Source organism: Fundulus heteroclitus, chromosome 6 (assembly GCF_011125445.2).
Source record: "Fundulus heteroclitus isolate FHET01 chromosome 6, MU-UCD_Fhet_4.1, whole genome shotgun sequence".
NCBI classification, from domain to species: domain Eukaryota; kingdom Metazoa; phylum Chordata; class Actinopteri; order Cyprinodontiformes; family Fundulidae; genus Fundulus; species Fundulus heteroclitus.
In genome coordinates, this window is record NC_046366.1 from 12,484,577 (window position 1) to 12,499,266 (window position 14,690).

The following is a 14,690-nucleotide window of genomic DNA, read 5'->3' on the forward strand; positions in this document are numbered from 1 at the left end:
TGGGGAAAATGAGTCAAACCAATGAGAATGGGTTAACTCATTTGCAAGAAGTGTCTTTTGCTCTGCTGAGATGGTGATGCTGAAAACTGAGAGGTTGCCAGTTTCTTCAAACAGGTCAAAGCAACCGATAAAAACTGTAATGTGTAAAGGCTAATTGTGAAAGTTGAATTTGGTCACACATGATACATACTACTGTATGTATACTGTATGTAGAGTTTTAAAAACATGTCAACAGACCAAAGATGAAAAGGACCCAAACAGAGATCTATGCAATCCAAAAGACAGACTCGGGGATGCTGTGATATTGCATCAATGACCTTGGTAAAAGTTACTTGCTCCTCTTTGATGGAAGAATTTATGCAGGAGATCAGAACGTTTTAGCGCAATAAGCATCTTTTTCCATTGATTTTGACAAGACAATCAGAGCTGTCTCCTGCATACATTACAAGAACAGATCTGTCTCTCGCAGAGAATACGTGGACAATTTTAAACAACAACCATGTAATGCATTTAAAAGATGAGTGAAACATAATAACATCAGAATGCTTCATTTCTTCATAACCTAACCACCAGAAGAGATTTTAGGTTATTGCATGAGGAATAAAAACACTGCTGAAATGAGAAAGCTTCCCCACAGGCAAAATTATGTTGAAAAGACAGAAAAGACAGCATTTCTTTCTTGAAATGTAAAAAGACATCTATCTAAAAGCACATACTGAGTATAAAAGTGGTTGGGCTTGATCAATCGGGCTAATCAAGAGTGACGGTTTGTAATTTTTGTTAATAAAAAGTTTTAACACATTTTTCTGTAATAGATAAAATAAGATAACCTCACATAATTGTACATCTCATATCCACAGAGCTGTGTGCAGGTTGGTGGGTGTTTGTGTGTCTCTCTCACCTCTTCCATGCAGGGCGTGACTGGCAGGTGTGGCCCTGTAGACGCAGCTTGTTTGGATTAATCAGGAGGACCTTAAAGAGGAGCAGATCCCATTAAGCAGAGGCCAGATTGCTATCTCATTCAGCATGGTAACCAGCCGTACCTTTCTCTCCTTGTTCCAGCTCTAACTCAGGTCTGTCTTTTTCACTCTCAGGTTTCAGTACATCCTAGTGGTCAAGCTCTACTCCTAGAGGGAAGCTCAGCTTCCTTGCTCCTCGGATCCCAGGAGAACTCCTCCTGAGTCCACCGCCAGTATCTCCTCACTACTTAATGGATCCTCCTCCTCAAAAAGTTGTTTTCTCCGCTCAGCCACTTATCTCATGCTCACCTGCCTGTCCACCCTCTGATGACGTCGTCTTAACTGTACCTCTCTTTCTGAAAAAGAGGAAACAGAGACTCAGGCTTATCAAGCCACCAAACACCACCACCCGTCAATCTCAGACTCTGTGGGTTTGTTCACCTCCTCCAAGAAACACTCATTTACCATCAACAGAACGATCTTCCTTTCCTCCTTATTTCCTCATCATTATCTGCTCACATAATGGTCACTTGCCCCTCCTCCACAGTGCCAAGTCAGGAATCCAGAAGACGACTTGTCAGATCATTTTCAATAAACCTGTTAAACCTTTATTAACAGGTTTATTGACTGTCACCTGCACCAGAGTTGTCCTTAAAACAAACCTCACCGAACAACCTGGCCAACTTGACTTTTAATCACAATTACTGACAATCGTCTCCCAACAAGGTGTTCTGCTGGGTCATCATGATTTCATCCTCTAGACCTTAGTCCAGTTACTAACAACTGTGACACACACTCAGGATCATCTAACCCGCCAATTCCAAGATCTCCATACAAAGCTTTCGCTTCCTCCCACTTAATCTGTTTATCCATCTGTTCAGTTCTCTGGTCCACCCGTGTCTCCCTGACCCACTTTCTAGGACATTATCTCGACATCAGAACCTTTTTCAGGGGAGCTCAATAAATGTCGGGGTTTACTTTATCAGTTTTTCTTGGCGTTCCGCCGATCTCCCTGTTAATGTCCGAATGACTCAAGAAAGATCTCCTGTGTTACTGGGCTTCTGAGAGATAAGGCACTGAAGCTGTTGTGAGCAAGACCACTGATCATCTTTTTTCCCTCAATGAGATTTTGTATCTGAAGCAGACATTAGCTTATAAAGTTAGTGACGAGGACACAGCGATGAAATTGTGGAACTTGAAACAACAAAGTAAAGTAATAGCCAGCATGCCAAGATGAACCACAAACATTAGTACAAACCTTTCCAATCTCATAAAGAATGATTGCATAAGAGAAAGATCCAGAGAAAAAAGGTCAGAGCTCCCAAGCATTTAGGCAAACTTCAAGAGAGCCTGTTGTGACACCAGAAGGTAAGGTGACCCATCCGCTCCCTGTTTATCTCCAGAGCAGAGACAGACAAGCTCCTCTTCCTTCTGGGCGTCTCTCCAACCTTTCATAACCTGAACAAGAATCCATGGAAAATAAACTAATGATCCATTTAAGTTTAGAATTCGCCCTTCATCCTCTACTGAAAATCATTTTTTAATATTCAGTGAGTTCCGATTGATTAAACGCGCTAATACCTCGTAGCACCTGCCAAACAGACTACAATGAGTGGAGCGGGTGACCTTTCCAAGATGGCCGCCCCACGGCACTTCAGGTCCATCAGGCATCTACAAAGAAAGGGCGCCACTCCCCGAAATTAACAAAAGCTCACATGAGCAAGAAGAAAGGGGTCCAGATGCGAGTAGGAGAGCGCTCAGAGAAGGAGCCTGCACTCATGTGTGTGTTAAATTGGGGCCTCATGGTGCTAAATTCATACTTTTAAAACATTTGAAATGCACATGGAACATAGTTTATGGGCCTGTGAATCAAATGAAAATGCACATGTTCCGTTTGGCAGAATTCGTACTCCATACTTTTGCCTCACCAATGTCCTGGCTGTGATTGCGGCCCTGATTAATGATGTGTCAAGAATTTTTATTAACATCTCTGTTTTTGTGCATCTTGACAATGTTGGTCTTCACTCAACGTGGATGTTTTGGGCCTCCTCAAACCTGTTCCTAGTGGCCCTTGGTACCACATTGCTTTTGGTTTTCATCCACAAGAATTGCACCCTTATCCTCAATATAATCCACTGTTTCTCCAAAGCCTACCATCTCATGGCCCTTTCCAAAGTTCCCTTAGCTGTTTAAACAGCTAGACAACTCACTAATATGTTTTGAGACTTCATTGCATTCCCACCAAAACACTTTCTGACAGCGTCAAGTCTGGGAGGATTTCTGTTCTGCACTCGGTGCTAAATCTCAACTCTCTTCTGATTTCCACCCACAAACTATTGGACAATGTGAACAACTTAAGCAAGAACTCAAAAACACCCCATTTTGTCTCTGTGTCAATAATCCCATGTTTTTGAACCATCACCTCACTTTGGTTAAATATGCACAGACTTCCCATATCTCTGCAGCCTCTGGTTTATCTCCGTCTGAAGCGTTCATCAGGTAATAGCCTTCACCTCCTCCTTCATCTCTCCCTGATTCAGTCTTACCATCAGTCAGATCTCCTCACTCCACTGGTGCAGGACGAAGAATAAAACACAAACCACACTCCATCACACCTCTGCCCATAGTAAGAAAACTGCTGATAGAAAATGGATCCCACCTACTTACCTGGAAAAGAGATATGGCTATCATCTGAAGACTTTCCTCTCAAATCATACTCCGGGAAACTTTGCCCCAGACTCCAAGTGGCAATATAAGATATACTCATATAAGATTGAGTCCATCATTAGTCCTTTCACAGTCGGCCTCAAACTGCTGTCTCACTGTGTTCATCCTATATTCCATTTGACAGAATGAAACCTTTTCTTCATAGCTCCTTGTGGCTTCCAGCAAAACCCTGATGTCATATACACAGAGCTGTGTGCAGGTGGATGTTTCTCTCAGGTCTTATGTGCAGGTTGATGTTTCTCTCAGGTCTTATGTGCAGGATGTGACTGGTGGGTGTGGCCCTGCAGCTACAGCTTGTGTGGACTAATCAGGAGGAGCCTAAAGAGGAGCAGATCCGTTGAGGCAAAAGCCAAATTGTTGGCTCTCTCAGCACAGTAATCAGGCCTACTTTCCTTGTGTTATCTTTTTCTCCTCTTTCCTGCTCTAAACCAAGTCTGTCCTCTCTCCCAGGATCCAGTTCATGTGCATGGTCGAGCTCTTCCATGCCGGGGCTCAGCTTCCTCACTTCTTGGATTCCAGGAAGACTCCTTCTGAATCCTCCACGGTAATCTCCACACTGTTCCTCGTATCGTCCGCTCTGCCACTTAACTCAGGCTCACCTGCCTGTCCACCCTTCGATGGCGTGCGCTTCCCTGCATCCCTCCTCTTGGAAAATAGAGGAAAAAAACATGGAGTCACCAAACACCACCACCTGCCAACTTCATACTCCAGGAAAACCTCCTTCACCGCCAACAGTAAGGTTACGTCTTCTTCTCCTTGTTACCTTATCACCATCTGCTCAGATAATAATAATTTACCTCTCCTCCTCAGTGCTGAGTCAGAGCCCCATGAGAATCCAGAAGACCAACCACTTCTCAAATTGTTTTCAATAAACCTGTTAATCCTTTATTCTGAGTCTGTGATTTTCATCTGCACCAGCGGCGTCATTATAACAAACATGAAATTACAAAGATGTCCATGGACCTCCATTATCGGGAGGGCTTGCTTTCCTAACCGTATCGACATGTTCTGCAGGCTTGCAATGTACAGATTGTTTGATTCTGTTGTCAAGTGTAATACACTGCTAGGATATGATTTGAAGACATAGGGATGAATTTCCCAGCTTTTACTCTGCCACCAGTTTGGTGTAGTTTTACAACATTGCAGCGAAATTGAAGATGAGCACCTTGTGCTTACAGAGGCCGAGGCAAATGGGCATTATAATTGAGTTATACGTATAGAATTCAGTGAAATTCAAATTTTTATATATCGCCAATTCAGAATACATGCCATCTCAAGGCACTTTGCAAAGTTGAATTCAATCAAATCCTCCAGAGAACAAAGGTATAGAGTAATAGTAGAACATATTTATGGTAAAGCGTGACTGAAATAAATTGTATAGATAAAACACCTCAAAATACAACTTTATTTACCATACATAGACTTTTACTCAACATTTACAACACTACCATAAGTGCCCTATGAAAGAGTCCATTAAAAGAAATAGCCTTACACAAGCTAATTTGTGGTTTTCGAAGATGCTGTACTATAGGAAATACAAAGAAATTTACCCAGTCAGCTCACCTTTTTCCTTTTTATTTCTGTGATATTCAGCATAAGAAGTATTACAGCATCGCAGTGAAAGTCTTCAAAGCAAACACTGCTATACTCTGATAAGAGTTAAATTACATATGAAGTCTTGAAATGTTAGCGTTTTTTTGGAAGGCCTCGTGCGCTACAGTGTCACCGCAGCCCACACAGAGACACACTGGGCAAGATAAATGTATAGCCCTCTCTGTTATCAGGCAAGTTCAAACAGCCTCTCTGCCGCTAATGGAGATGTTGATTACCGGCAAAGTAAAGGATAGCTCCCAAACTAAAATCCCAGAGGAGAACTGTTGAGACTTAGGTGGATATGGAGTCTCTCCTGCTCTCTATTCTGTGCTATTTCAGAATCAAAGTGCTCACCATTCATATATTATTCAATATGTTTCACTCCACTGTTTCTCTTCCTGCTCTCACACACACCATTTACTCCCATCCCACTTGGTGGAGCTCTGTGTATTTTTAGGGCCCCGAGTCTCCTCTGCTGGTATGTAGTGGCCCTCCCATCACTCTGTGGCCCTTTAGTGTTGTGTTGCCTCAAGCCTTGATGTGGAAAACACATGTTCATCCGATCTGTTAAACATGTGATTATTGTCCTTAACGGCTGATGACTAATTGAACTATTAATCGATCCATTATCGTTTTCACTTGGAGAAAGTCAGGCAGAAGTTTAACACCTGTCTCAGTCAGAGCCCTGACTGGCATGAAATGAGTGTTATTCGTTTTAGCTTTCTGGGTTTCAAAACTAAAAATTAAATTTTCTATCTATCTATCTATCTATCTATCTATCTATCTATCTATCTATCTATCTATCTATCTATCTATCTATCTATCTATCTATCTATCTATCTATCTATCTATCTATCTATCTATCTATCTATCTATCTATCTATCTATCTATCTATATATATAGCAAAGTTTTAGGTTTCCGACCTGATAACAAAAAAAAAAAAAGATCTGAATAAATGTTCCACCAAAGCAAACTATCCATAGGAAGAATTGGTTTGTATTAAAACTTTTATCAGCATTAACTGATTTGAGGTGTCCAAATCTCTCATAATTTTGTTTCTCTGGAGAGTAAATTCACTGTTAATGGAGCCGAGATTGTATGAAAGGAATGAGAGGATTATAAAAGACATACTTATTCTCAGCATCATAATATCAACAAATTAGTCAAATGAAAATAAATTACATCATTATATTGTATCTAATCACTAAAATATAATTAATAATTAGCTAAAAAGAAACATAGGAAACAAGCATGAAATCTAAAGGCGATTCAGAAAGGTTGGAGATTGAACAAAAGTTGATAAAGGAGCCTACTTTATTAAATCGTCTCTCTTTTTCTCTCTCTCTGGAGGGATAAACTCATAGTTTGTTGGATTATTGTGATTTTCTAAATATCTAACTAACCTTTGGTGAAAACATGGAAAGGAAATGAAGAATACACCAGAGGAAGGCCTTAGAGGTCTGAGATCTACTGATGCTTCAAAACAGCTTAACATAAATTACTGAGACACATTACTCTTAGTCGTGGGTCCCTTGCCCTTTGGTTCTGATTGTCCTGCTCCTCAGTGGAAAGATAATCTTTGCACATTTGAACATTTGTTGGACCTGGCATCAAGGCTGTCTCTGCAGGGAGGAACTGGCTTTTTTCATCTCGGCACAGGTGTTGGAGGTTTAGCCTCTCCTCTCTTTAAAACTCAGAGCCAAATGAAAATACATCTGAAAAAGTATCTTGTCGAAAGATAAAATAATGTTTTTGACGGATGAAACATCAAAACCAAATTTTAAAGAGTCGGATCAGGTATGGTTCGTCCGATTGAGCTGGTCAGTCAGTGATTGGTTCCTCCTTTTCACCTTCATCACCTCAATGACTCAGCTCTCAGATTAGCCACCCAGATCAAACTGTTTTTGCCACATCTACAGTAAATCATCCCTACAAAAAGAGAATCCACTGTTTGTTTATTTTTTTTTTAAATCCTGGGTTTATTTTTCCAGAGGACAGAGAATTCATCACTGTCGGGAGCCACTCCTTTGAGGTTTACTGCCCACACTTGGAGGAAGCACAGAGTGAAACTTTACAATTCAATTTAATTAGAATTATTGGAAAATGTATTCACTTGAATTGACCTTTCATTAAATGTTTAAAAATGCTATCATGCATTTGAACAATCTTGGGAGCACATTCTGTGGATTCAAATGATGACTCTGTTAAATCTAATGTCACCTGAAGGTATTTTCAGGCATTCTTGAACAGGTTATTGAAGTGGTTACATCTGTTAATGCATGCTTAGGTCCAAGGTCCGGTTCTGTGCTTTCCCTAACACTGCTAACCACAGAAAGGTTAAAGGAATACCTTTTCACCACTCTGAATTTGGTTTTGTTTTAACATGTGTGTCACTATATTTGAGACAGAGTTTGACACATCAAGAGTTTTTTTAAATAGAAAAAAAAAGTTGACAAAAAATTTAAGATAAATAAACATACTGATGGAAATTCTGTACAACAGGAAAATATGTATATCTTTTTTTAAAACATCATTCGAGATTTACCTTAAAGTCAACAGTGTGTTAAAGTCCCTGTGGTGTAAGTCAAATAAAAGGGGAAAACAAAGATGTGTAAGAGGAGAACACACGGGTTTTATTTACATAGTAATGTTCATCTCTTGTTCTGGTTGTCATGGAACAACCTTATTAATGCCTCTTTGTAAATCACAATCGGATGTTTATTTTCCAGGCCATGACTCCCCACACAGCGCAGCCTGGTGGCGGCAGCACGCCTGTCGCTGCCTCCAGTAGATTCCTTCTCACAAAGCTTTGAAAGGGCATATTTAATGACCTCTCATTATCGTCTCTCTAAGGAAATCATCTCCAAACCGCCTCTACTTCACTGATTAGGCCTCGAAGGATTTTGCTGATGTTGTTTTCACTTCCTCCGTCCTTCCTTCTAATGCAATACAGTCCCGCAAGTTCTCATTTGTATGAATGCTCTTCCATGACCCAGCTGTCCCCAAAGACTTATTTAAGTCCTGTCCTGTATTGCACTCTTTCTTCGAACACGTCTTTTCATTTTGTTGAAATGCTTATTTGTCTCCTTCCTCTTCTCTTTCCGCAGAATGATACCTGGTCCGAACTCTACTCCTTTGCAGTCTTCAAGGCAATGAGCCACATGCTGTGCATTGGTTATGGCCGCCACGCCCCGGAGAGTCTGTCCGATATCTGGCTGACGATGCTGAGTATGATTGTGGGAGCGACCTGCTATGCTGTCTTTATTGGCCATGCAACAGCTCTGATCCAGTCCCTGGACTCATCCAGACGACAGTATCAAGAAAAGGTGAGGAAACAGCCCTGTCCCGTGTCTTCAATACCACAGCTACTGTTTTTGTTAATGATGAAAAAATCAAAACACTTTAGATCAGGGAGTTTTCAATTTCAGTCCTCGGGGTCCAGTGTCCTGCAACCTTTATACGTGTCTCTGCTCCAACACACCTGAGTCAAATAATCCGGTCATTAGCAGGACTCTGGAGGACCTGACTGCATGCTGACGAAGTCATTTAACCATTTGATTGAGGTGTGTTGGACCTCAAGGGCCAGAACCGAAGACCCCTGCTTTAGATCCTGTGTACGATGCTTATATTTTTATTTCCATAAAGGAAGATTCAACTTTTTGGAAAATCTACCCAAACATGTTGGTTAGAATCAATTTGATAAGTAGAATTGATATAATTAATATCAAGAAACATGAATAGAAAGTATTTTCCTTCACAAACCTGTCACCTTTGCAATGAATTACAGGAAAGAGTTTTATTTTCCTTTTTGTCAAAGACACAATACTCAGATTTTTTTTTTTTTTTTTTTTTTTTTTTTACAGATGGTATTAATGCCTTTGGCTAAAGTTATTAGTCTCAGGATAAGATCAACTCTGAAAATGGAGGGAAATAAATGACCAACTCCTCCTTAATGTAGACAGGATATCTTTATTGTTTGATATGATTGAAGTATAATGATGACCAATGATTATTAAGTGAGAAAACCTTTTGGCCTGGAAATGTCTCGTTTTTTATGCTTCTGTGTTGAGTTCCAATTGTTCTTGTTCCTCTAGTCTTTATAATCTTTTTCAGGACCGTCACAATATTTAGTTTTAACATGTTATCGAAGCGTAACTATTATTTCAAGTTATGGCACATATATTGTTTTGGTACCGTAGCGCAAGACCAATATTTTCTCACATGAATGGTAAAGTACTTATTTTATTTCTTTATTTGTTTAGATTATTCTTTTTTATCTTATTAAAGCAAATACACTCAACCAGGATAATAAATGTATACAGATAAGGTACAAAATCCAAAAGGTTTTAGCCTTCTGTTCCCTTCAGAGTCTGCTCTGTTCTGCCCAGATCGTTTCTTGTGAAGTAAGAATCCGAACACAAAATTTCTGTTTTGAATATTTGTCACTTTACAGCCATGACCTTGAATATATTTCAAAAGGATTTTATGTGACACAAAGTTAAGTGGGGAAAAATTATACATTTTCAGCATTTTATGCAAATAGAAATCTGAAGTGTAATCTGTATTTGTTTCTGACGTAACTGAATAAAATGAACAGCAGACAGTTAAAGGGTAACACGGAGAATCTGTCAGCAGGACAGCTATTGGTCGCGGCCTTACACGAAGCGAAACCTTAAGGAGAAGTTAGACAAATAAAACTTGTTGCTGAGAGGAAGGCACAGTAAGTCCAGTTGAATGGTTGCCAGAAACTGTTTAGGGGAAGCACCAATGATGTGGAGGAAGATGCTCTGTCCACTGGAGTGGACCTCTGGAAGAAAACCTGCTTGAGGATGTAAAAGACCAAGGTCTGGGGTGAAGATTCAGCTTCTTTTCACAATGACCATAAAACACACACAGAGTTACAATGCAATGGTTTACTTAGAACAATGCATATTCGTGAGTCTGACAAAAAATAAAAAGTTATGTTCAGAGACGTCCTCCCTCCTACCAGACTGTGCTTGAAGGCACACAAACTACCAATAAAATATAATACATTTAGGCCTGTGGCTGAAATGTGACAAAACTTGAATACTTTTGCGAATACTTTTGCAAAGCATTGTGTGATTGCTAAAAATATGCTAAATGTAGCAGTGGTAAAAATGGGGATTTATCACCAAATAAAAATATAAGATCAGAAATCGTAGACACCAGACAGAACAGAGCAGAATGCATGCAAATACAGCTGATTTGGGCATTTTTTTTACAATTCAGTGATTTATAGCTGTGCTTTAAGCCCACCCACCACAATTATTCCAGAAGCTGAATTCACGAGGCAACAGAAATGTGCAACACCAACTAAGTAGAACAATTTGTTAGGCTATGACCCTAACCGCACACTTATCACATTCTTGCCATGAGGTGGTATTTATCATCCACAGCTGTTTTTGTCTTTTGAAACAAAGCCACGCTGCTGGGGTGGTGCAGCAGTGACCTGTGGCGCTCGCAGCTCAGCCGCTCTGTTTCCAAGCAGAGTCTCAGTTGCTGGTGAGCAGGGGCAGCACTGTTGGCTGTCAGCAGCCAATCAGAGGCTGCGGGTGTGTTTGGCCAGGTAGAGCCACGTTGCCAGGGGCTGGGTGCGTGTGCGCGTGTGTGTGTGTGTGTGTGTGTGTGTGTGTGTGTGTGTGTGTGTGCGGCAGCGCCCACGTTATGATGTCCCCTTGGGCAGCAGCAGAATTGATGAGGCAGCAGACCCATGTGTCCTGCCAATGTCATTCTGAAGGTGACGTAAGCAAGCATGGCTGCCTTCCTCTCTGTCTCCTCCTTGTAACTCTCAACCCACACTATATGTTGTCTCAAACTATTCTTCTCCATGTGATATCATCCTCCGCCCTATCCTCACATCCATCACCTTTTCTGGTTTATCGCCTCCTTTATCTCGTTTTCTGTCTGCCCTCCTGATCTAAATTTCTCTCTGTTTTCTCGTCTTTTGCATTCTCTGTCCTCTCTGGTGGAGGTGTCCTTGAAAGGTGCAGTCAGCTTCTGCTATACGGCTGCTACAGGGAGCAGAGCAAGGGGGAGGGGCAACCTATGGGAGAAGGAGTCCTGGATATTTAAGGGCTGTGCGTTTTGAGTTTAGAGGGTGTTTTTTATTCGGCTACCAATGGTAGAGATAAATATAGTATAAATCCTGGTCAATCAATTAGTGCTTTTTGGGGGATTTTATGTGATAGACCAACACAAAATGGTGGATAAATGTACATTGGAGTTAAAATGATATATGGCTGTCTTTTTTTTAATTTTTACAAAGACAAACATGTGGTATCCATTTCTATTTAACCAATCTGAGTCAATGCTTCTCAAAACCAACTTGCAGCTGCAAGTTTTGTGCAGTATATCTCTACCAGTTTTGCACACCTAGAAACCTTTTGGCTCATTCTTCTTTGCCAAAAAGCTCAAGCTGGATGGAGAGCGTCAGTTTTCAGGTTTTGTGACAGATTCTCAATTGTACTTATGCCCAGAATTGGACAAGGCCAGTCTAATACAATAGTTTGTGTTAATCTAAAAACTATTCCATTGCAGCTCTGGCTGTATGTTGAGCATCAGTGTCCTTCCATCCATCTTTGGGTATACTCAGTATAAGTGGACGGCTATGTGTTGGTAGGTTTGCACCTGTTTTATACTCCCTCCATGCATTTTGGGCAATGGATTGAACAGCCCTCCCTGAGATGTTCAAAGCTTGGGATATTCTTGTATAAACATTAAATTACCTGCAGCTCTTTTACAACTTCAACTTTTATTGAATATTTAAAACTAATTTGTGAAAATTTGCAGTCTGATCAACCCAGAGCATCAACTTTCAGTCAAGCTAATATGTATATTGTCTCCAAGCCTGTATTCCCATCCAGTTTTGAAGGTTGACCTGAGCAAAATAACTGAGACATCCTCATGTCTTTTTATTTTGCTTTCAAACAGCTAAACTTTCTCACAATCTTGTAGAATAACCTTATTAATTACTCCTTTGGGTTTTTTGTGGACTTTGCCTTTTTTTTTTAACAAATTTTCAGAGGAATGTTTTTCTATTAGTTCAGCTCCATGGATGTGACCTATTAATCATTCAGGCATTAAAAAGGCTCGGATTGAGGTGTGCTTCCTGGCACTATGTGAAGAACAGCCTGTCGTAAAGACCCTGTTTACTCTTACTTTCACACTCAATCGAGAAACGTATCAAAGATGAATCCTAAAGAATAGTAAAGCGCCACCATGGGGCTTTCCACAGAGCTTTCCACTTCTCTCATAGTTTAAATAGACTTAGACTTAGAGAGACTTAGACAACTTTATTTGTCATTTTGTATGTACAGAGTGCATACAGAATGAAATTTCGTTGCATACAGCTTATAGGAGTATGGTCAGATTATGACAACATTGTAATATAAAGTGCAGCAGTGATCAAAATGTTAACATATAACAGTGCAGGAGAAAAACAGTGTGCCGTCACATCATGCGGGAGAATTTACAAACCCCATTTTTAATGTGCAGAATAATGGTGCAAAAAGGCATTTGTGCAAAAATGCGTTTCCGTTGTGTAAAGGGAAACTAAGAGTTCGGAAGCATTGGTAATTGGTGTGAGGGGTCACTTATGATGTTATGGGCTCGGGACACAAATAATTATCTGAATACAGTAACGATACATATCACAGATATCATTTCAGCTGTTCACTGATTTTTTCTTGTTTATTTTAAAGACTCTACTTTCAGAAGCTTTTCATCTGTTGAAGTAATTTTCATTTCTCCTCCACTTTTGAATCTTCCTAATTAAGAGCAACCTGCACAATAAGCTGTCACGGTCAGACATGAAGAAAATGAGACCAAAGAAAAACTTTGACTTTCATAAAGCTTTGGATCCACTGCTGAATAGCTTTTTTTTTTTTCAAAGATGCAATGAGACTCTTAAAGTTCGGAAAAGAAGTTGTCCATGTTTAAAATTTTCTACATAATTCTGTACATGCAATTAAGTCAGAACTGGGCTCATGGAGGTGTGTTTTTCCTTGTGTGACTTCCTCCCATCCCAGCTCTTGATTCTTCCTGCCAAGGGCAGAAAAGTGTGTTTCTTAGAGCTCTTTTTTTCTGACCGGTTGTCAGATTTTCTTTTTTTGGGGAGGATTAGTATTTTAGCTGAAGAAGTGTGTATTACACAAAAAAGGACTAAAAATTGCACACAGTGGAGAAACGCAGGCTGTGCCACTGCGGCTGATGCTGCTGGGTGGATTTTCCATGCCGACAGACAGGACTAAAAGTGACATTATAATCATTTTGAGGGTGTTAGCAAAATAGGACTGCTGGCAGTGTGTAACAGTCCCAGTGTGAAGGTTTCATTTTCAACCCAGAGGTTATGTCAGGCTATATTAATAGAGAATTTAGCTGCAGTTGCTCTGTTGCAGATACTATGTGTTATTTAGACATTGCGGTGTAACAAAGTGGAGTAAACAAGGCTGCACAATGAATTGAAGATATACCATCATCATAATATTGCTGTGCTCAATGTAAAAATGGCAAAGGACTGTTTAGGAATTTAATATTTGTTGGCTAATATAGTAGAGATTCACGGCTCAGATGGGAAGGTCTGTTTACAGGACAAATATTAGTTGTGCCTTCCACAAAGCTCCTCTCTATTGGCAGAGTTGTAAAGGGAGACCTTTGTTTACATTTTCCTTCTTCACAGTGATGTACAACTTTGTGTTGGTTTATAACACGCTGCGATATAACTCACTTTATTGATCCCAGAATTGGGAAATTATTGACCTGCAGCAGCAGCTTTACATACCGACACAGAGAGTGACAAGCTCAACATGACCACAGACCATGTAGTCATGGGGAGGTGGGGTCTGATGTCCTCAGTAGAATGAGGCGGAGGGGTGGCTGTCGATGACTGAGGACGAGGAAGAGAGGCGCTGTACAGGAGAGTGAGGTGGAGGGGGTCCTATGGATGTGTGGGGGTCTGGGGTCTTGGTGGGTTGAGGGAATTACAGAGTGTTGAGCCTGTTGAAGAACTGATTTAGCTCATCAGCTCTCTCCAGGCTTCCTGCTGTCTGTCTGCCTCATCCCTTAAACCCAGTGATGGGCTTCATTCTGATCCACACATCCTTCACGTTGTTCTGCTGGAGCTTGGCCTCCTGCTCCCTCCTGTAATTGTTTCTGCATCTCCTCAGCATGTTATTGACTTCATGCTGCGCTCCACCAGCTTCTCTTCATCACCCAGACCTGAAGACCCTCTTCTTCTCGTTCAGCAGTAGCTTCAGGCCCCTGGTGATCCATGGCTTGTTGTTGGGGCGGCAGCGAAGCACGTCAAGATTGGGCCCAAGATGCTAAAAGTATCATAGAGAAAAATTGGAATTTATCATAAATGAAAACATTGTAAAGTTTTAAGGATACTA

The 14,690-nt window shown here is 40.6% G+C and overlaps 1 protein-coding gene across 1 annotated transcript in view; it reads left to right on the top strand.

Moving 5' to 3' along the window:
- LOC105934606 (potassium/sodium hyperpolarization-activated cyclic nucleotide-gated channel 2) overlaps nucleotides 1–14,690 on the top strand; it is a 59,375-nt gene that overhangs the window by 21,541 nt on the left and 23,144 nt on the right. The window contains exon 4 of the mRNA XM_036138066.1: nucleotides 8,388–8,606. Within this exon, the coding sequence (XP_035993959.1) occupies nucleotides 8,388–8,606 (219 nt within the window). The remainder of the gene's footprint in view (nucleotides 1–8,387; nucleotides 8,607–14,690) is intronic.